The sequence below is a fragment of the Oncorhynchus gorbuscha genome, unplaced genomic scaffold, assembly GCF_021184085.1.
Source record: "Oncorhynchus gorbuscha isolate QuinsamMale2020 ecotype Even-year unplaced genomic scaffold, OgorEven_v1.0 Un_scaffold_4349, whole genome shotgun sequence".
Lineage (NCBI taxonomy): Eukaryota > Metazoa > Chordata > Actinopteri > Salmoniformes > Salmonidae > Oncorhynchus > Oncorhynchus gorbuscha.
In genome coordinates, this window is record NW_025748382.1 from 11206 (window position 1) to 35867 (window position 24662).

The 24662-nt window shown below is 36.8% G+C and overlaps 1 protein-coding gene across 1 annotated transcript; it reads right to left on the bottom strand.

Annotated features, from left to right (window-relative positions):
* Window positions 1-2626: 2626 nt before the first annotated feature.
* Window positions 2627-20480, bottom strand: LOC124028515 (receptor-type tyrosine-protein phosphatase epsilon-like; the record flags this gene model as incomplete). Its single annotated transcript, XM_046340556.1, is given in 12 exon segments — window positions 2627-4195; window positions 5837-5972; window positions 6702-6853; window positions 7555-7680; window positions 10049-10183; window positions 13183-13259; window positions 15617-15710; window positions 16130-16164; window positions 16167-16278; window positions 16847-16982; window positions 17275-17438; window positions 20361-20480. Coding segments are annotated over 12 exon segments (1362 nt in total), but the record flags the coding sequence as incomplete, so codon positions are not given.
* Between the last annotated feature and the right edge of the window lie 4182 nt (window positions 20481-24662).

The window sequence follows — 24662 nt, forward strand, 5'->3', positions numbered from 1 at the left end:
ATACTGTATGTAACAGTCCCCTGTATACTGTATGTAACAGTCCCCTGTATACTGTATGTAACAGTCCCCTGTATACTGTATGTAACAGTCCCCTGTATACTGTATGTAACAGTCCCCTGTATGTAACAGTCCCCTGTATGTAACAGTCCCCTGTATACTGTATGTAACAGTCCCCTGTATACTGTATGTAACAGCCCCCTGTATACTGTATGTAACAGCCCCCTGTATACTGTATGTAACAGTCCCCTGTATACTGTATGTAACAGTCCCCTGTATACTGTAGGTAACAGTCCCCTGTATACTGTAGGTAACAGTCCCCTGTATACTGTAGGTAACTGTCCCCTGTATACTGTATGTAACTGTCCCCTGTATACTGTATGTAACAGTCCCCTGTATACTGTAGGTAACTGTCCCCTGTATACTGTATGTAACAGTCCCCTGTATACAACAGTCCCCTGTATACTGTAGGTAACAGTCCCCTGTATACTGTATGTAACAGTCCCCTGTATACTGTATGTAACAGCCCCCTGTATACTGTATGTAACAGTCCCCTGTATACTGTATGTAACAGTCCCCTGTATACTGTAGGTAACAGTCCCCTGTATACTGTAGGTAACAGTCCCCTGTATACTGTAGGTAACTGTCCCCTGTATACTGTATGTAACAGTCCCCTGTATACTGTATGTAACAGTCCCCTGTATACTGTATGTAACAGTCCCCTGTATACTGTATGTAACAGTCCCCTGTATGTAACAGTCCCCTGTATACTGTATGTAACAGTCCCCTGTATTCTGTATGTAACAGTCCCCTGTATACTGTATGTAACAGTCCCCTGTAGGTAACAGTCCCCTGTATACTGTATGTAACAGTCCCCTGTATACTGTATGTAACAGTCCCCTGTATACTGTATGTAACAGTCCCCTGTATACTGTATGTAACAGTCCCCTGTATACTGTATGTAACAGTCCCCTGTATACTGTATGTAACAGTCCCCTGTATACTGTATGTAACAGTCCCCTGTATACTGTATGTAACAGTCTCCTGTATTCTGTATGTAACAGTCCCCTGTATACTGTATGTAACAGTCCCCTGTATGTAACAGTCCCCTGTATACTGTATGTAACAGTCCCCTGCTCCAACATTTTTATTTCATTTTTACTTAACTGGGAAAGTAAGTTAACAAACAAATTCTTACTTATTACCCCGGACGACGCCGGGCCAATTGTGCGCCGCCCTATGGGACTCCCAATCACGGCCGGATGTGATGCAGCCTGGATTCGAACCAGGGAGTTTAGTGACACGTCTTGCACTGAGATACAGTGCCTTAGACCACTTTGCCACTTTGAATAGGATATGTCAACTTAACAGTGACATCTACTGGTTCTCATAAATCATAATATAACTGAATAATTATATACCCCTTCTTTACCACTAGATGGCAGTACTGGATCACATGTAAGTGAATTGACAGAGTAAAAAGTAGTTTTTTCAATGAATTTAATGTTGCAACCTGGCATTTAAAAGACATTGAGAATCCAAGAGAGGGCGACAATGAAAAGCAGTAAACTAAAGATGAAGAGGTGTGACCTGAAAACACCCTCTTTCATCTTCATCAAAGAACATATCAAAAATAGGCCGAGAGAGAGAGGTCGAGAGAGAGGGGCCCGAGAGAGAGAGGGGCCGAGAGAGAGAGGGGCCGAGAGAGAGAGGGGCCCGAGAGAGAGGGGCCCGAGAGAGAGAGAGAGAGAGAGAGAGGCCGAGAGAGAGAGAGGCCGAGAGAGAGAGGCCGAGAGAGAGAGAGGCCGAGAGAGAGAGAGGCGGAGAGAGAGAGAGAGGGGCCCGAGAGAGAGAGAGGCCGAGAGAGAGAGGCCGAGAGAGAGAGAGGCCGAGAGAGAGAGGGGCCCGAGAGAGAGAGGCCGAGAGAGAGAGAGGCCGAGAGAGAGATGAGGTTAAGTTAGACCATTCCTCCGGAACAACAACTCACATCTGACAAAGCATCCAACAATTCCATATTCCCAACTATGTTCATTGTGTATCTGACGGGGTTAAAGTTCATCCTCCCGCTGTAATCAACATGTTATATAGAAATAGAGGGGTGTGTAAATGTGGTTATTCTGGGCCTTCAGCTGGACTTATTTCAGATTCCTATACACGGGCGCCCTTATAAAACTGGCATTGAAGCACCACTGGAGTTCATGAGGTAATGGTTTTGGTTGACCCCTGACCTAATCTTTCACAACAATGCAAATGGTGTAAGGCCGTAATGAGGATATGTGTGTTTCATGAGCTTGGTGGTAGCCGGTATACTGTAACGGCACTGAGGTCTAAAGTATGGCATTTACATGGATATATTATTAACAGATGGAGGATCGTTATTTTAAATTAAACACGCCCATCTTTTGTGCTTTAAAAATGTATATATATTGTGTCGAGTTCATTTCGATGCCGTTTAAGTTAAAATCGTTTAATTTTACAGGTCACACTGAGTGTTGCGTCAGATCAGAACGACTTGTGTTTTTTTATTCCTGTAGTCATTTTTGGAAACTGCATCAGCAGACACCTTCCTATCTAGGTCAAATAATACGTGTCACGTCTAAACGATATGGACAGTTCAAGAATGCATACATTTAACAAAAACATTTTTTTTTAATCCAAACTGCTATTAAAGCAATACACATGAATATACAAATGATGACTGTAACTTTTCAGTTTTAACACATTTGTCCGAATGTATCTGTGCTATTCCTTGGTGGTATGCTGGGTGATGTACATGTGCTTCAGAATATGTGCCGTGGATAAAAAAAACTGCAGTATGTTTGTATTAGTACTACGGATTTGATTAGTACTACTGATTAGTACTACTACTGGTACCTTGTTATTATATGTGTAGTTGCATGTTGTGCCGTGGATTTTAAAAAACTGGAGTATGTTTGTATTAGTACGACTGATTTGATTAGTACTACTGATTAGTACTACGGATTTGATTAGTACTACTGATTAGTACTACGGATTTGATTAGTACTACTGATTAGTACTACTGATTAGTACTACTGATTAGTACTACTGATTAGTACTACTGATTAGTACTACTGATTTGATTAGTACTACTGATTAGTACTACTGATTAGTACTACTGATTAGTACTACGGATTTGATTAGTACTACTGATTAGTACTACTGATTAGTACTACTGATTTGATTAGTACTACTGATTGGTACTACTGATTAGTACTACTGATTAGTACTACTACTGGTACCTTGTTATTATGTGTGTAGTTGAATGTTGATTTTCTGTAGTGAAGTAGGCGACTACATCCATCAGGTTAATGGAAACTAATTCTTACAATTCCTTAATATGTAGTTTTAAACTATTATCCTTGACAATAATAATAATAATAATAATAATAATAATAATAATAATAATAATGGAGTAACTTGATATTCAATACTTTGCATATTTTTTTTCTTCTGTGTTCTTGATATTGTGCCTGAAAAAACTTGCATTGTAAAGACCTTAATATATATATATATATATATTGTTTTAAATAAAAGGGTTATTTCCAATTCAAAAAAAGATAGATGAGATATCACCTCTAGTCACAGATAGAAGCCATGTCAGAATATCTTACTAATTAATATTCACATAACGTCGTTAGAATGCAATTAAATGGAAGGTCTGCTATCGATACGTAAAACATTTACAATAGCGCCTCTTTTCAAAAGGAAACAAGAACGGTCAAAGTAAACACTCAGTCTGAATAAACAAGATGTTTAACAAAAGTACAGTATCATACAACAACTAAAACATGTGAATAAAGAGACTCAAGGTTTAAAAAAAACAAACACTTGAATTTCATTGCAAAATAATTATTATACATGACGTGAAATATACATTATTAATCTTACATTTTGGCATTTACAAATCTTTGTCCGTTGACGTACAGTATATTACAGCGAGGGATGGAGTTTTTAGTTACAGTAAGGACAAGTGCATAGCAAAATAGAAAACCTTTCAATCCTTCTAAGGACTAAACACAAAGCCTGACCAACCGGTATTAAAAAAAAACTTTAAAAACAACAACATTTGAACAAAAAAAATGTTTGTAAGGCAAATATTTCATCATTTAAAATTGGCATAGTCTGAGAAAATGTCCACAAAGTCTTGTACCACGCGGTAGCAGAAGTCGTATTGTTCCTGGGGAAAGAATTTGAGAACCATCAGGGAGAATTCTAAAACAAGACTCCGGTATTTAGATTCTAAACACAGACTCCGGTATTTAGATTCTAAACACGACTCCGGTATTTAGATTCTAAACACGGTATTTAGATTCTAGACTCCGGTATTTAGATTCTAAACTGGTATTTAGACTAAACACCGGTATTTAGATTCTAAACACGACTCCGGTATTTAGATTCTAAACACGACTCCGGTATTTAGATTCTAAAACTCCGGTATTTAGACTCCGGTATTTAGATTCTAAACACGACTCCGGTATTTAGATTCTAAACACGACCCGGTATTTAGATTCTAAACACGACTCCGGTATTTAGATTCTAAACGACTCCGGTATTTAGACTAAACACGACTCCGGTATTTAGATTCTAAACACGACTCCGGTATTTAGATTCTAAAACACTCCGGTATTTAGATTCTAAACACCGGTATTTAGATTCTAAAACGACTCCGGTATTTAGACGACTCCGGTATTTAGATTCTAAACACGACTCCGGTATTTAGATTCTAAACAACGGTATTTAGATTCTAAACACGACTCCGGTATTTAGATTCTAAACACGACTCCGGTATTTAGATTCTAACACACGGTATTTAGACTAAACACGACTCCGGTATTTAGATTCTAAACACGACTCCGGTATTTAGATTCTAAACACTCCGACTCCGGTATTTAGGTATTTAGATTCTAAACACGACTCCGGTATTTAGATTTAAACACGACTCCGGTATTTAGATTCTAAACACGACTCCGGTATTTAGATTCTAAACACGACTCCGGTATTTAGATTCTAAACACGACTCCGGTATTTAGATTCTAAACACGACTCCGGTATTTAGATTCTAAACACGACTCCGGTATTTAGATTCTAAACACGACTCGGTATTTAGATTCTAAAACACCGGTATTTAGATTCTAAACACGACCGGTATTTAGATTCTTAAACACGACTCCGTATTTAGATTTAGATTCTAAACACGACTCCGGTATTTAGATTCTAAACACGACTCCGGTATTTAGATTCTAAACACGATTTAGATTCTAAACACGACTCCGGTATTTAGATTCTAAACACGACTCCGGTATTTAGATTCTAAACACGACTCCGGTATTTAGATTCTAAACACGACTCCGGTATTTAGATTCTAAAACACGTATTTAGATTCTAAACACTCCGGTATTTAGATTTAGATTCTAAACACGACTCCGGTATTTAGATTCTAAACACGACTCTGGTATTTAGATTCTAAACACGACCGGTATTTAGATTCTAAACACGACTCTGGTATTTAGATTTTCTGGTATTTAGATTCTAAACACGACTCTGGTATTTAGATTCTAAACACGACTCCGGTGAACTAACATGTAATGTTCGCTGTGTCGATGTTTTACGTCCGTTCTGATCGTTTTACTGTAAAGCCAGAGCACCAAAGACAAATGTCCATTCTGTGTTAAACTTAACGGACAATAAATGATTATATTATCTATTAATGGCATTGCGACCGATAGATACTTGGTCAATTATAATGGGTGCTAAACTATGTTGATTCTTTGGAAATGAAAATAGGTTTATAAATGGTGATCTGTGTTAAAGTCCTCACCACGGTCTGGACCATATGTGGCCTCTGCATCCGTAAACTCTTCACAGTCTGGAAGACGTCCAGTAGGCCCTCAGCCTTGACCCGCTCCAGGATATTGCTCAGTGCAATGAACGTACCTGTTCGCCCTGCACCAGCACTACACAACAAAACATTCAAGAAAAACAGTGACTTTTGGGGTTTTGTGACTGTTGTAATGAGTTGCTATAGTAACAGTAACAGTCTTGCCTAAAGAATGCTCAACAAATTATACAAGTAAAAAGGTGTTACCATAGTAACAGTAAATGTGTAATAAAGTGTTACCATAGTAACAGTAAATGTGTAATAAAGTGTTACCATAGTAACAGTAAAGTGTTACCATAGTAACAGTAAATGTGTAATAAAGTGTTACCATAGTAACAGTAAATGTGTAATAAAGTGTTACCATAGTAACAGTAAATGTGTAATAAAGTGTTACCATAGTAACAGTAAATGTGTAATAAAGTGTTACCATAGTAACAGTAAATTGTAATAAAGTGTTACCATAGTAACAGTAAATGTGTAATAAAGTGTTACCATAGTAACAGTAAATGTGTAATAAAGTGTTACCATAGTAACAGTAAATGTGTAATAAAGTGTTACCATAGTAACAGCAAATGTGTAATAAAGTGTTACCATAGTAACAGTAAATGTGTAATAAAGTGTTACCATAGTAACAGTAAATGTTTAATAAAGTGTTACCATAGTAACAGTACATGTATAATAAAGAATTGTTACGAAGTATATTTAAATTGGTCTAAGAGTGTTACTTAGGTAACAGTGAAGTGTAAAAGTCTTCCCAAAGTAACATATTCCACCACATGGTGATGAGGGTCAGACTCTTAGCTACCTGCAGTGTACGATGATGGGATGGTTTCCTGACTGCTGTTGCTGTCTCTGCACCGAGGCGATGATGTCAATCATTCCTTTCCCTTCGGCTGGGATCCCGATCTCTGGCCAGCCGTGAAAATGGAAGTGGCGGACCAGACGTGTCTGCTTATCCTGAAACATGCAAACCCAGGTTTGGAAAGATAATGTAGCTGTCAGGATGCTAACTGTAGCAACATGCTAGGTGTGGACAGATCATTTAGCATTGGGAGCTAATTTTAGCAACATGCTAGGTGTGGACAGATCATTTAGCATTGGGAGCTAATTTTAGCAACATGCTAGGTTTGGACAGATCATTTAGCATTGGGAGTTAATTTTAGCAACATGCTAGGTTTGGACAGATCATTTAGCATTGGGAGCTAATTTTAGCAACATGCTAGGTGTGGACAGATCATTTAGCATTGGGAGCTAATTTTAGCAACATGCTAGGTTTGGACAGATCATTTAGCATTGGGAGTTAATTTTAGCAACATGCTAGGTTTGGACAGATCATTTAGCATTGGGAGCTAATTTTAGCAACATGCTAGGTTTGGACAGATCATTTAGCATTGGGAGCTAATTTTAGCAACATGCTAGGTTTGGACAGATCAGCAATAGATAGTTTTGCAATACGCTACTTTCTCGTGATGACTGTCAACATCTAATTTGGGTTGAGGGTTACAAGATTAGCAATATGCTAACATGACAAACACTTTATTCCTGTGATTAATCATGGACTCCTCTAGAGGTAAGAAGAAGGTTAATAAGGTTAATGTCTCAATAAACTATTGTTTTTAGGTCCCTCACTACCTCTGGGTATTTCCGTGTAAACTTACTGGGCCATAGGTGAGTACCAGATCCCGTACACTGAAGCTGTCACACACAGTGCATCCCTTCATCTCTACAGTGTAGTCTCCATAGGTCACTGAGTCCTCTGTGGGCCAGTACTGGAAACACTTGTCCTGCAGGAGACAGTCAGGAGATTAAGACTGAGTACTGGATAGCATAGTGATTCTATTCCCATCAGATAATAGAAGACATGTTCACGAACAGTAGCCTACTATAATATTACAATAACTCAACACATAGAAGAACAGTACACTACTGCAATATTACAATAACTCAACACATGGAAGAACAGTACTCTACTACAATATTACAATAACTCAAATCATGTTAGAACAGTACTCTACTACATTATTACAATAGCTCAACACATGGAGGAACAGTACTCTACTACATTATTACAATAACTCAACACATGGAAGAACAGTACTCTACTACAATATTACAATTACTCAACACATGGAAGAACAGTACTCTACTACAATATTACAATTACTCAAATCATGTTAGAACAGTACTCTACTACAATATAACTCAACACATGGAAGAACAGTACTCTACTACAATATTACAATAACTCAACACATGGAAGAACAGTACTCTACTACAATATTACAATAACTCAACACATGGAAGAACAGTACTCTACTACAATATTACAATAACTCAACACATGGAAGAACAGTACTCTACTACAATATTACAATAACTCAAATCATGTTAGAACAGTACTCTACTACAATATTACAATAACTCAAATCATGTTAGAACAGTACTCTACTACAATATTACAATTACTCAACACATGGAAGAACAGTACTCTACTACAATATTACAATAACTCAACACATAGAAGAACAGTACTCTACTGCAATATTACAATAGCTCAACACATGGAAGAACAGTACTCTACTACAATATTACAATAACTCAACACATGGAAGAACAGTACTCTACTACAATATTACAATAACTCAACACATGGAAGAACAGTACTCTACTGCAATATTACAATAGCTCAACACATGGAAGAACAGTACTCTACTACAATATTACAATAACTCAACACATGGAAGAACAGTACTCTACTACAATATTACAATAACTCAACACATAGAAGAACAGTACTCTACTACAATATTACAATAACTCAAATCATGTTAAGAACAGTACTCTACTACAATATTACAATAACTCAAATCATGTTAGAACAGTACTCTACTGCAATATTACAATAACTCAACACATAGAAGAACAGTACTCTACTACAATATTACAATTACTCAAATCATGTTAGAACAGTACTCTACTACAATATTACAATAACTCAAATCATGTTAAGAACAGTACTCTACTACAATATTACAATAACTCAAATCATGTTAAGAACAGTACTCTACTACAATATTACAATTACTCAACACATGGAAGAACAGTACTCTACTACAATATTACAATAACTCAACACATGGAAGAACAGTACTCTACTACAATATTACAATAACTCAACACATGGAAGAACAGTACTCTACTACAATATTACAATAACTCAAATCATGTTAGAACAGTACTCTACTACATTATTACAATAACTCAACACATGGAAGAACAGTACTCTACTACAATATTACAATTACTCAACACATGGAAGAACAGTACTCTACTACAATATTACAATAACTCAACACATGGAAGAACAGTACTCTACTACAATATTACAATAACTCAAATCATGTTAGAACAGTACTCTACTACATTATTACAATAACTCAACACATGGAAGAACAGTACTCTACTACAATATTACAATTACTCAACACATGGAAGAACAGTACTCTACTACAATATTACAATAACTCAACACATGGAAGAACAGTACTCTACTACAATATTACAATAACTCAACACATGGAAGAACAGTACTCTACTACAATATTACAATAACTCAACACATGGAAGAACAGTACTCTACTACAATATTACAATAACTCAACACATGGAAGAAAAGTACTCTACTACAATATTACAATAGCTCAACACATGTTAGAACAGTACTCTACTACAATATTACAATTACTCAACACATGGAAGAAAAGTACTCTACTACAATATTACAATAACTCAACACATGTTAGAACAGTACTCTACTACAATATTACAATAGCTCAACACATGGAGGAACAGTACTCTACCACAATATTACAATAACTCAAATCATGTTAGAACAGTACTCTACTACAATATTACAATAACTCAAATCATGTTAAGAACAGTACTCTACTACAATATTACAATAACTCAACACATGGAAGAAAAGTACTCTACTACAATATTACAATAGCTCAACACAAAGAGGTCCTAGTTTTGGATCCTTGCTAGCGGTAGACAACTAAGATGCAGTAGTTAGTAAGTGAATAGCAGAGAGATATATCATATAATATGAATTGTTTAAATGCTATTTCTTCGATGGAATATCCTTCCTACCTGCTCCCTCTCCTGTAGTTCCGTCAGCATGACGACGGAGTGACACTTCCACTCCCACGCCATCCTCCAGTAGTCCTCTACCGTGTGAGATAAAGGACCCTGGGTCGCTATGAAGTAGTCCTTCTGCCTGTAGCCCTGAGGACACCCCACCACAGAACACAGTGCAGGCATTACCACCATGTCAGACAGGTACAACTTCCTGTCCACCACAGTACAGGCATTACCACCATGTCAGACAGGTACAACATCCTGTCCACCACAGTACACAGTACAGGCATTACCACCATGTCAGACAGGTACAACTTCCTGTCCACCACAGTACAGGCATTACCACCATGTCAGACAGGTACAACTTCCTGTCCACCACAGTGCAGGCATTACCACCATGTCCGACAGGTACAACTTCCTGTCCACCACAGTACACAGTACAGGCATTACCACCATGTCAGACAGGTACAACTTCCTGTCCACCACAGTACACAGTACAGGCATTACCACCATGTCAGACAGGTACAACTTCCTGTCCACCACAGTACACAGTGCAGGCATTACCACCATGTCAGACAGGTACAACTTCCTGTCCACCACAGTACACAGTACAGGCATTACCACCATGTCAGACAGGTACAACTTCCTGTCCACCACAGTACACAGTACAGGCATTACCACCATGTCAGACAGGTACAACTTCCTGTCTGTACATATATACTTTAATATACCTCACAAAATTAATATATAATTTAATATACCTCACAAAATGAATATATAATTTAATATACCTCACAAAATGAATATATACTTTAATATACTGCAAAAACAAAAACAAAACTAGCTATCGATAAATATGACATTGATTCACGTTTACTCCTTGATGTAGTAGTGAGTATTGTGATGTTAACTCATTGATGTAGTAGTGAGTATTGTGATGTTAACTCATTGATGTAGTAGTGAGTATTGTGATGTTTACTCATTGATGTAGTAGTGAGTATTGTGATGTTTACTCATTGATGTAGTAGTGAGTATTGTGATGTTTACTCATTGATGTAGTAGTGAGTATTGTAATGTTTACTCATTGATGTAGTAGTGAGTATTGTAATGTTTACTCATTGATGTAGTAGTGAGTATTGTAATGTTTACTTATTGATGTAGTAGTGAGTATTGTAATGTTTACTCATTGATGTAGTAGTGAGTATTGTAACATTTACTCATTGATGTAGTAGTGAGTATTGTAACGTTTACTCATTGATGTAGTAGTGAGCATTGTAATGTTTACTCATTGATGTAGTAGTGAGTATTGTGATGTTTACTCATTGATGTAGTAGTGAGTATTGTAATGTTTACTCATTGATGTAGTAGTGTGTATTGTAATGTTTACTCATTGATGTAGTAGTGAGTATTGTAATGTTTACTCATTGATGTAGTAGTGAGTATTGTGATGTTTACTCATTGATGTAGTAGTGAGTATTGTAATGTTTACTCATTGATGTAGTAGTGAGTATTGTAATGTTTACTCATTGATGTAGTAGTGAGTATTGTAATGTTTACTCATTGATGTAGTAGTGAGTATTGTGATGTTTACTCATTGATGTAGTAGTGAGTATTGTAATGTTTACTCATTGATGTAGTAGTGAGTATTGTAATGTTTACTCATTGATGTAGTAGTGAGTATTGTAGTGTTTACTCATTGATGTAGTAGTGAGTATTGTAATGTTTACTCATTGATGTAGTAGTGAGTATTGTAAAGTTTACTCATTGATGTAGTAGTGAGTATTGTGATGTTTACTCATCGATGTAGTAGTGAGTATTGTAATGTTTACTCATTGATGTAGTAGTGAGTATTGTAATGTTTACTTATTGATGTAGTAGTGAGTATTGTAATGTTTACTCATTGATGTAGTAGTGAGTATTGTAATGTTTACTCATTGATGTAGTAGTGAGTATTGTAGTGTTTACTCATTGATGTAGTAGTGAATATTGTAATGTTTACTCATTGATGTAGTAATGAGTATTGTAAAGTTTACTCATTGATGTAGTAGTGAGTATTGTGATGTTTACTCATCGATGTAGTAGTGAGTATTGTAATGTTTACTCATTGATGTAGTGGAGAGTATTGTAATGTTTACTCATTGATGTAGTAGTGAGTATTGTAACGTTAACTCATTGATGTAGTAGTGAGTATATACTTACATCTATAAATGAAGCATTGATGTAGTAGTGAGTATATACTTACATCTATAAATGATGCATTGATGTAGTAGTGAGTATTGTAATGTTTACTCATTGATGCAGTAGTGAGTATTGTAACATTAACTCATTGATGTAGTAGTGAGTATATACTTACATCTATAAATGAAGCATTGATGTAGTAGTGAGTATTGTAACGTTTACTCATTGATGTAGTAGTGAGTATATACTTACATCTATAAATGATGCATTGATGTAGTAGTGAGTATTGTGATGTTTACTCATTGATGTAGTAGTGAGTATATACTTACATCTATAAATGAAGCATTGATGTAGTAGTGAGTATTGTGACGTTTACTCTTTGATGTAGTAGTGAGTATTGTGATGTTTACTCATTGATGTAGTAGTGAGTAGTGTAACGTTTACTCATTGATGTAGTAGTGAGTATTGTAACGTTTACTCATTGATGTAGTAGTGAGTATTGTAACGTTTACTCATTGATGTAGTAGTGAGTATTGTAACGTTTACTCATTGATGTAGTAGTGAGTAGTGTAACGTCTACTTACATCTATAAATGAAGCATTGATGTAGTAGTAAGTATTGTAACATCTACTTACATCTATAAATGATGCATTGATGTAGTAGTGAGTATTGTGACGTTAACTCATTGATGTAGTAGTGAGTATTGTGATGTTTACTCATTGATGTAGTAGTGAGTATATACTTACATCTATAAATGATGCATTGATGTAGTAGTGAGTATATACTTACATCTATAAATGAAGCATTGATGTAGTAGTGAGTATTGTAACGTTTACTCATTGATGTAGTAGTGAGTAGTGTAACGTCTACTTACATCTATAAATGAAGCATTGATGTAGTAGTGAGTAGTGTAACGTCTACTTACATCTATAAATGATGCATTGATGTAGTAGTGAGTATATACTTACATCTATAAATGAAGCATTGATGTAGTCAGTAAACTCTTGGCCTCTTCTCATGGACATAATCACTCTGTTGAAGTCATCTGAAACATACAATCCATATTAAACTGGTGATAACTACAAAGACCGACAGTACACAGAGTATATCAATGGTACACAGAGTATATCAATGATACACAGAGTATATCAATGGTACACAGAGTATATCAATGGTACACAGAGTATATCAATGATACACAGAGTATATCAATGATTCACAGAGTATATCAATGATACACAGAGTATATCAATGATACACAGAGTATATCAATGATACACAGAGTATATCAATGATACACAGAGTATATCAATGATACACAGAGTATATCAATGGTACACAGAGTATATCAATGGTACACAGAGTATATCAATGATACACAGAGTATATCAATGATACACAGAGTATATCAATGATACACAGAGTATATCAATGATACACAGAGTATATCAATGATACACAGAGTATATCAATGATACACAGAGTATATCAATGATACACAGAGTATATCAATGATACACAGAGTATATCAATGGCATAACACAGAGTATATAAACAATGGTACTCATTGATGTAGTAGTGAGTATTGTAACGTTTACTCATTGATGTAGTAGTGTCAGACAAAGTGTGCAGGCCTCATTCTGAGCCCATCTATAAATGAAGCACAAAATATGGAATGTAGGGTGCCCAGTAGTGCACTATAAATTGATGTAGTAGTGCACTAAATAGGGAATAGGGTGTATAGTATCTAAACAGGGAATAGGTTACATCTATAAATGATGCATTGATGTAGTAGTGCACTAAATAGAATAGTGTAATAGTTGCACTAAATATGGAATACCATTGATGTAAGTAGTGAGTATAGTAGTTTACTCATTGATGCCATAGTAGTGCAGTAAATTGAATAGGTTTACTCATAAATGATGTAGTAGTGCAGTATTGAATAGGGTGCCATAGTTTAAATCATTGATGCCACTAAATAGTAGTGAGTAGTAGGAATAGGTGCCATAGTAGTGCACTAAATAGGGATAGGGTGCCATAGTACATCTAAAATGGAATAGCATTGATGTAGTGCACTAAATAGAATAGGGTGTATTGTAAACAGGAATAGGGTACTTAGTATCTATAAATGATGCATTGATGTAGTAATGGTAATGTGTGTTTAGTGCACTAAATAGGAATATGTAGTAGTGCACTAAATAGGAATAGGGTAATGTTTACTCATTGATGTAGTAGTGTGTATTAGGGAATAATAGTTTACTAAATTGAATGGTGCCAGTGCACAGTAAAATTCCTCCAGATCCATTTACACATTTGTAAGATGAGAGACAAAACGTTCACTCAACCTAAAGAACAGCAAAAACAATGAGCGTTATTTAACAGAGAAAACAACAAAACAACAAGATCTTCAATCACACATCAAGGTTTAAAATATATGAATACCAAATATGAAAAGGTGGTTTAGGTTAGGGTTGATGATAGGGTCAAAAATTATGATTTTCAAAATGAGTTCCAAGCACTGTTTACTCATTGATGTAGTAGTAGCAAGTATTGTGATGTTTACTCATCGATGTGGAGTAGAAACTGCCATGGAAATAAATGTTGTAATGTTTACTCATTGATGTAGTGGAGAGTATTAACGGCCCTACAACCGAACGGTCTGAGGAAAGAGCAGATGAATTAGGGGTGGAAGGAATTGGATCATCTGCGATGCTGTCACTGTTGATTTATGAATAGATCACCCGTATTAGATGCCTAAAAGCCAGCGTTTCAAACGGCACCCTATTCCCTATATAGTGCACTACTTTTGACCACAGACCCTATAGACCCTGGTCAAAAGTAGTGCACTAAATAGGGAATAGGGTGCCGTTTGAGACACACCCTAAAATGCTCCTCCAGATCCATTTCCCAAACACTATTTGTAAGATGAGAGACAAAACGCATCACTCAACCTAAAGAACAGCAACAACAATGAGCGTTTCATCAGATAAAACCACAAGACTCCTGACTAAAAGGATCTCTCGATGTCAGTCAGGCATCAAGGTTTAAATATATGAATAACAAATATGAAAGATACAAATTATGATTGATTGATGATGAAATATAAATAAATAAATATATGAATACCAAAAATGAAAATGTGACATATACAATGGATTTCCCGGTTAATTCTGCATGAATGCAATTTAGGTGAGCGAACCAAGGGAATAAGGGATTTGATAATATCTCTTGTTTCGTTCTAAATAAGGCGGGGGGGGGGGGGGGTTATGAACACAATATAATCTGTGGGTCACAATCTGTCACAAGTTAAAGAATAACTGCATGACGTAATGTAGAGTTACTGGACTCTGAGGGGAAAACAGATCTCATTCAGGTTGTTGTAACTTTTCCGGCGTTCCTTACATGGAATAATCTGGAGCACTCTGTTCTTCTTCATGTTGGCAGGGAGATTTCCCATCCTCATGTTCTCCTTCATTATCCTCATGTTGGTCAGTTTCTGGACGATAAAGGGGGGGGGGGACAGGAAAGTGTCAGGATGTAAATGTACACATAGATAACTTAATATTTTTACCTTCATTTAACTAGGCAAGTAAATTAAGAACATTTTTTTTTTTTTACAATGGCGGCCTACCCCCCCCGGACAAACCCTCCCCTAACCCGGAGGACGCTGGGCCAATTGTGTGGCGCTCTATGGGACTCCAGATCACGGCCGGGTTGTGACACAACCGCTGAGCCACCCGGGAGGCCCAAAAATAAGAGCGATGCAAATTAACATAGAATAATTTATACCCGATGTCCACAATTGCTATTATAAGCATACACAGACTTTCAGAGATTCTAAGCTGCATGTAGCAATGGGCTCTATCTTATCAACTACAACCCTGTCAGAGAAGAGAGAGGACCCCTGGCTCTCACTTTGAACTCTTCCTCCAGGCCGACCCTGTCGAAGGGGCGTGGGTGTTGTGGAGTTTGTGCAGGTGTCCTTCTAGAGATGACACGTCCAGTTCTGTGTCTCCGTACAGGTAGTATTCCAACAGGGCCTGGTAGATGAACGAGTACTGAATCTGGAGGCCACAGAGGAAGACAAACAGATATTTAGAGCACTAGAACAATAGGAATGAAAGTCCATACACTTTGATAATTGATTCCAAATGAAGAAGCTGAAGAAGAAGTAGAAACTGGAGAAGAGGCTGAAGAAGCAGAAGAAGAAGAAGGAGAAGAAGAAGAAGGAGAAAGGGAGAAGAAGAAGGAGAAGAAGAAGGAGAAAAAGGAGAAGAAGAAGAAAGAGAAGGAGAAGAAGAAGGAGGAGGAGAAGGAGAAAAAGGAGAAGAAGAAGAAGGAGTAACTGAAGAAGAGGCCAAAGAAGCAGAAGAAGAAGAAGCAGAAGAAGAAGAAAAAGAACAAGGAGAAGATGAATCAGATGAGATCAAGTGTGGTGTTCCACAGGGATATATTCTTGGACCTCTATTATTTTCTAGTTTACATTACAAATACATATTTAGAACACTGTAGTAGTAGGAAGGACAATGCTTACTTTTGGACAGTTGCTAGTCCCTAGTACTAAGAGAAACATAGACTGATGCATTGAGAAATGAAATAGTGTTGTGACCCTGTTGATTTGAGCCTACTCACGTCTGTCTGTACAAGCTGCGAGCGCTGGTCTCTTATCTTGGACACAAAACCAAAGACGTCAATCTTCTGCTCTTGGTGCATCATGTCAATCACGCCGTCAATCACAATGAAGGTCCCTGTCCTTCCCACACCAGCACTGCAGAGACAAAGAACAGAGAAGGCCAAGGAGTCATCTGAGAATCATAGCATGATTCTACACCTGCATTGCTTGCTGTTTGGGGTTTTAGGCTGGGTTTCTGTACAGCACTTTGAGATATCAGCTGATGTACGAAGGGCTATATAAATACATTTGATTTGATTTGATTTGATTTGAGTTAGATCTCTCTCTCTCTCTTCCTAAAGACCGGGGGGGACGTAACCTTCAGGTTACTATATACAGTACAATAGTTGAAATGTGCCTAAAAGACTACATCCCCAGTATAAAGTACCTGCAGTGAACCACGATGGGCCCAGCGAAGGAGGAGTTGACCGTCTTGACTTTCTTGAGGAACTTGAGCATGCCGATGGGGGAAAAGGGCACCCCAAAATCAGGCCAGCTGGTGAAGTGGAGCTGGGTGACCAGCCTGGAGGGCTTGGTGCCGTCACTGGCCTGCTACAGGAGGCGACACACAGAGCAGGCATACAGAGTCATTACTATAGCATATACTACATAGAGTCATTACCATAAACCAGACACTACATTACTATAGAGTCATTACTGTAAACCAGACACTACATTCCTATAGAGTCATTACTATAAACCAGACACTACATTCCTATAGAGTCATTACTATACCAGATACTACATAGAGTCATTACTATAAACCATATACTACATTCCTATAGAGTCATTACTATAAACCAGACACTACATTCCTATAGAGTCATTGCTATAAACCAGACACTACATTACTATAGAGTCATTACTATACTAGATACTACATTAATATAGAGTCAATTATATACCAGATACTACATAGAGTCATTACTATAAACCAGATACTACATTACTATATAGTCATTACTATAAACCAGACACTACATTCCTATAGAGTCATTACTATAAACCAGACACTACATTCCTATAGAGTCATTACTATAAACCAGACACTACATTACTATAGAGTCATTACTTTAAACCATATACTACATAGAGTCATTACTATACCTGATACTACATAGAGTCATTACTATAAACCAGACACTACATTACTATAGAGTCATTACTATAAACCAGACACTACATAGAGTCATTACTACCTCTGTCCATCAGTGTTGTGGAGCTCTGTAGACTACATATTTACAGTCAAATACTTATTGGTTTCACTTTAGGAAACTACAAGTGAAAAAGTATATGACTATAGTATATTACAAGTGAATAAGTATAGGACTTTATTATACTACACGTGAATAAGTATATGACTATAGTATATTACAAGTGAATAAGTATATGACTATAGTATACTACACGTGAATAAGTATATGACTATAGTATATTACAAGTGAATAAGTATATGACTATAGTATACTACAAGTGAATAAGTATATGACTATAGTATACTACAAGTGAATAAGTTTAGGACTTTAGTATACTACAAGTGAATAAGTATAGTACTTTATTATACTACAAGTGAATAAGTATAGTACTTTATTATACTACCGTGCTTTTGAATAAGCATTGTTTACTTTAGTATACTACACTGTGAATAAGTATAGCACTTTATTATACTACACTGAATAAGTATAGGACTATAGTATACTACATTTGAATAAGTTTGATTTAGTATACTACAAGTGAATAAGTATAGTACTTTAGTATACTACAAGTGAATAAGTATAGGACTTTATTATACTACACGTGAATAAGTATAGACTATAGTATACTACAAGTGAATAAGTATAGGACTTTATTATACTACAAGTGAATAAGTATAGGACTTTAGTATAGTACTTCAGTATACTACAAGTGAATAAGTATAGTACTTTAGTATACTACAAGTGAATAAGTATAGGACTTTAGTATACTACACGTGAATAAGTATAGGACTAAAGTATTGTACTTCAGTATACTACAAGTGAATAAGTATATGACTATAGTATAGTACTTCAGTACACTACAAGTTAATAAGTATAGGACTTTATTATACTACACGTGAATAAGTACATGACTATAGTATTGTACTTCAGTATACTACAAGTGAATAAGTATAGGACTTTATTATACTACACGTGAATAAGTATATGACTATAGTATACTACAAGTGAATACGTATATGACTATAGTATACTACACGTGACTAAGTATAGGACTTTAGTACACTACAAGTTAATAAGTATAGGACTTTATTATACTACAAGTGAATAAGTATATGACTATAGTATATTACAAGTGAATAAGTATATGACTATAGTATAGTACTTCAGTATACTACAACTGAACAAGTATAGTACTTTAGTATACTACAAGTGAATAAGTATAGTACTTTAGTATACTACAAGTGAATAAGTATATGACTATAATGTAGTACTTCAGTATACTACAAGTGAATACGCATATAATACTTTAGTACACTACAAGTGAATAAATATAATATCAGTATACTACAAGTGAATAAGTGTAGTACTTTAGTATACTACAAGTGAACAAGTATAGTACTTTATTATACTACAAGTGAATAAGTATAGTACTTTTTAGTATACTACAAGTGAATAAGTATATGACTATAATGTAGTACTTCAGTATACTACAAGTGAATACGTATAATACTTTAGTACACTACAAGTGAATAAATATAATACTTCAGTATACTACAAGTGAATAAGTGTAGTACTTTAGTATACTACAAGTGAACAAGTATAGTACTTTATTATACTACAAGTGAATAAGTATAGGACTTTAGTATAGTACTTCAGTATACTACAAGTGAACGAGTATAGTACTTTATTATACTACAAGTGAACAAGTATAGTATTTTAGTATACCACAAATGAATAACTATAGTACTTTAGTATACTACAAGTGAATAAGTATAGGACTTTATTATACTACAAGTGAACAAGTATAGGACTAAAGTATTGTACTTCAGTATACTACAAGTGAATAAGTATAGGACTTTAGTATACTACACGTGAATAAGTATAGTACTTTAGTATAATACAAGTGAACAAGTATAGTACTTTATTATACTACAAGTGAATAAGTATAGGACTTTAGTATAGTACTTCAGTATACTACAAGTGAATAAGTGTAGTACTTTAGTATATATACTACAAGTGAATAAGTGTAGTACTTTAGTATACTACAAGTGAACAAGTATAGCACTTTAGTACACTATAAGTGAACAAGTATAGTACTTTAGAATACTACAAGTGAATAAGTGTAGTACTTTAGTATACTACAAGTGAACAAGTATAGTACTTTAGTATACTACAAGTGAATAAGTATAGCACAGGCAAGCACTTACATTTCCAACCAAACCTACGGTACTGTTATAATCTACATGACCCACATGATTACCATCTAATAATAACTTACATATTGTATGCAGAACTTCCGTATGGTGTAGTCCACCAACACAGTACAGTCTTCCACAGCCACCCGGACATTACCATAGGTCCAACAGCCCTGGTCTGGCCAGTACTGGTAACACTTGTCCTAGTGGTTTGGAAAACACACAAACAGGCAAGCAATGAGTCACCACAGGACATTAGGACAGGACATTAGGACAGGACATTAGGACAGGACATTAGGACAGGACAGTAGGACAGGACAGTAGGACAGACAGTAGGACAGGACATTAGGACAGGACAGGACATTAGGACAGGACATTAGGACAGGACATTAGGACAGGACAGTTAGGACAGGACATTAGGACAGGACATTAGGACAGGACATTAGGACAGGACATTAATCATAGAGAATGTTCCAATGTCTATACTAGCACCCTAACTTAGTATATAACAGGGTTGGAATCAGTTCTATTTTAATTGAAGTTTCCTTTTGAAAAGCATTGAAGAGAATTGGAATTTCTGTGTATTTCCTGAATTGACAGGAATATAAATATAATTGACCCCAACACGGTATGAAACAAATGATTGGGTGCATTACAAGTGTTATGCTAGCATGGAGACTGCATGTTTATAGTAAGTGCTATGCTAGCATGGAGCCTGCATGTTTATAGTACATTACGAAGTGCTATGCTAGCATGGAGCCTGCATGTTTATAGTGCATTACGAAGTGCTATGCTAGCATGGAGACTGCATGTTTATAGTGCATTACGAAGTGCTATGCTAGCATGGAGCCTGCATGTTTATAGTACATTATGAAGTGCTATGCTAGCATGGAGCCTGCATGTTTATAGTACATTTCGAAGTGCTATGCTAGCATGGAGACTGCATGTTTATAGTGCATTACAGTGCTATGCTAGCATGGAGCCTGCATGTTTATAGTACATTTCGGGATGCTATGCTAGCATGGAGCCTGCATGTTTATAGTACATTTCGAAGTGCTATGCTAGCATGGAGCCTGCATGTTTATGTTTATAGTACATTACATTCGAAGTGCTATGCTAGCATGGAGCCTGCATGTTTATAGTACATTACGAAGTGCTATGCTAGCATGGAGCCCTGCATGTTTACAGCACATTACTAAGTGCTATGCTAGCATGGAGCCTGCATGTTTATAGTACATTTCGAAGTGCTATGCTAGCATGGAGCCTGCATGTTTATAGTACATTACGAAGTGCTATGCTAGCATGGAGCCTGCATGTTTATAGTACATTTAGCATGGAGCCTGCATGTTTATAGTACATTATGCTATGCTAGCATGGAGCCTGCATGTTTATAGTACATAGCATGGGAGCCTGCAAGTGCTATGCTAGCATGGAGCCTGCATGTTTATAGTACATTTCGAAGTGCTATGCTAGCATGGAGCCTGCATGTTTATAGTACATTTCGAAGTGCTATGCTAGCATGGAGCCTGCATGTTTATAGTGCATTTCGGTGCTATGCTAGCATGGAGCCTGCATGTTTATAGTACATTATTGCTATGCTAGCATGGAGACTGCATGTTTATAGTACATTACTAAGTGCTATGCTAGCATGGAGCCTGCATGTTTATAGTACATTACGAAGTGCTATGCTAGCATGGAGCCTGCATGTTTATAGTACATTGGAGCCTGCATGTTTATAGTGCTATGCTAGCATGGAGCCTGCATGTTTATAGTACATTCTCGAAGTGCTATGCTAGCATGGAGCCTGCATGTTTATAGTACATTTCGAAGTGCTATGCTAGCATGGAGCCTGCATGTTTATAGTACATTTAAGTGCTATGCTAGCATGGAGCCTGCATGTTTATAGTACATTTCGAAGTGCTATGCTAGCATGGAGCCTGCATGTTTATAGTGCATTTCGAAGTGCTATGCTAGCATGGAGCCTGCATGTTTATAGTACATTTCGAAGTGCTATGCTAGCATGGAGCCTGCATGTTTATAGTACATTTCGAAGTGCTATGCTAGCATGGAGCCTGCATGTTTATAGTACATTTCGAAGTGCTATGCTAGCATGGAGCCTGCATGTTTATAGTACATTACGAAGTGCTATGCTAGCATGGAGCCTGCATGTTTATAGTACATTTCGAGTGCTATGCTAGCATGGAGCCTGCATGTTTATAGTACATTTCAAGTGCTATGCTAGCATGGAGCCTGCATGTTTATAGTACATTTCGAAGTGCTATGCTAGCATGGAGCCTGCATGTTTATAGTACATTTCGAAGTGCTATGCTAGCATGGAGCCTGCATGTTTTATAGTACATTTCGAAGTGCTATGCTAGCATGGAGCCTGCATGTTTATAGTACAAAGTGCTATGCTAGCATGGAGCCTGCATGTTTATAGTACATTTCGAAGTGCTATGCTAGCATGGAGCCTGCATGTTTATAGTACAAGCATGCTAGCATGGAGCCCTGCATGTTTATAGAAGTGCTATGCTAGCATGGAGCCTGCATGTTTATAGTACATTTCGAAGTGCTATGCTAGCATGGAGCCTGCATGTTTATAGTACATTTCAAGTGCTAAGCATGCATGTTTATAGTATGCTAGCATGGAGCCTGCATGTTTATAGTACATTTCGAAGTGCATGTTTATAGTATTATATAAGAAAGCCATGTTAGCATGGAGCCTGCATGTTTATAGTACATTTCAAGTGCTATGCTAGCATGGAGCCTGCATGTCATATAGTACATTACTTAAGTGCTATGCTAGCATGGAGCCTGCATGTTTATAGTACATTTCAAGTGCTATGCTAGCATGGAGCCTGCATGTTTATAGTACATTCATGCTATGCTAGCATGGAGCCTGCATGTTTATAGTACATTTGAAGTGCTATGCTAGCATGGAGCCTGCATGTTTATAGTACATTTCGAAGTGCTATGCTAGCATGGAGCCTGCATGTTTATAGTACATTTCTGGCAAGCATGCTAGCATGAGCCTGCATGTTTATAGTACATTTCAATGCTTATGCTAGCATGGAGCCTGCATGTTTATAGTACATTTCTAAGTGCTATGCTAGCATGGAGCCTGCATGTTTATAGTACATTTCAAGTGCTATGCTAGCATGGAGCCCGGCATGTTTATAGTACATTTCAAGTGCTATGCTAGCATGGAGCCTGCATGTTTATAGTACATTTCAAGTGCTATGCTAGCATGGAGCTTACAGTGCATTCTAATGCTATTTACTAGCATGTTTACAGGTCATTCTAAGTATGGAGCCCGCATGTTTATGCTATGCTATGATAGCATGGAGCCTGTTTACATGCATTCTTTATAGTGAGACATTTACAGGTCATTCTAAGTGCTATGATAGCATGGAGCCTGCATGTTTATAGTACATTCTAAGTGCTATGATAGCATGGAGACTGCATGTTTACAGTCATTCTAAGTGCTATGCTAGCATGGAGACTGCATGTTTACAGGTCATTCTAGTGTGCTATGCTAGCATGGAGACTGCATGTTTACAGGTCATTCTAAGTGCTATGCTAGCATGGAGACTGCATGTTTATAGTACATTCTAAGTGCTATGCTAGCATGGAGCCTGCATGTTTATAGCATTCTAAATGGTATGATAGCATGGAGACTGCATGTTTACAGGTCATTCTAAATGGTATGATAGCATGGAGACTGCATGTTTACAGGTCATTCTAAGTGGTATGCTAGCAAGGAGACTGCATGTTTATAGTACATTTCTATGCTATGCTAGCATGGAGCCTGCATGTTTATAGTACATTTCAGTGCTATGCTAGCATGGAGCCTGCATGTTTACAGTGCATTCTAAATGGTATGATAGCATGGAGACTGCATGTTTACAGGTCATTCTAAATGGTATGATAGCATGGAGACTGCATGTTTACAGGTCATTCTAAGTGGTATGCTAGCATGGAGACTGCATGTTTACAGGTCATTCTTAAGTGCTATGCTAGCATGGAGCCTGCATGTTTATAGTACATTTCGAAGTGCTATGCTAGCATGGAGCCTGCATGTTTATAGTACAAATGGTATGAAGCATGCTGCATGATAGCATGGAGCTCAAGGTTTACAGGTCATTCTAAATGGTATGATAGCATGGAGACTGCATGTTTACAGGTCATTCTAAGTGGACTGCATGTTTACAGGTCATTCTAAGTGCTATGCTAGCATGGAGACTGCATGTTTAGTACATTTCGAAGTGCTATGCTAGCATGGAGCCTGCATGTTTATAGTACATTTCTGAAGTGCTATGATAGCATGGAGCCTGCATGTTTACAGTGCATTCTAAATGGTATGATAGCATGGAGACTGCATGTTT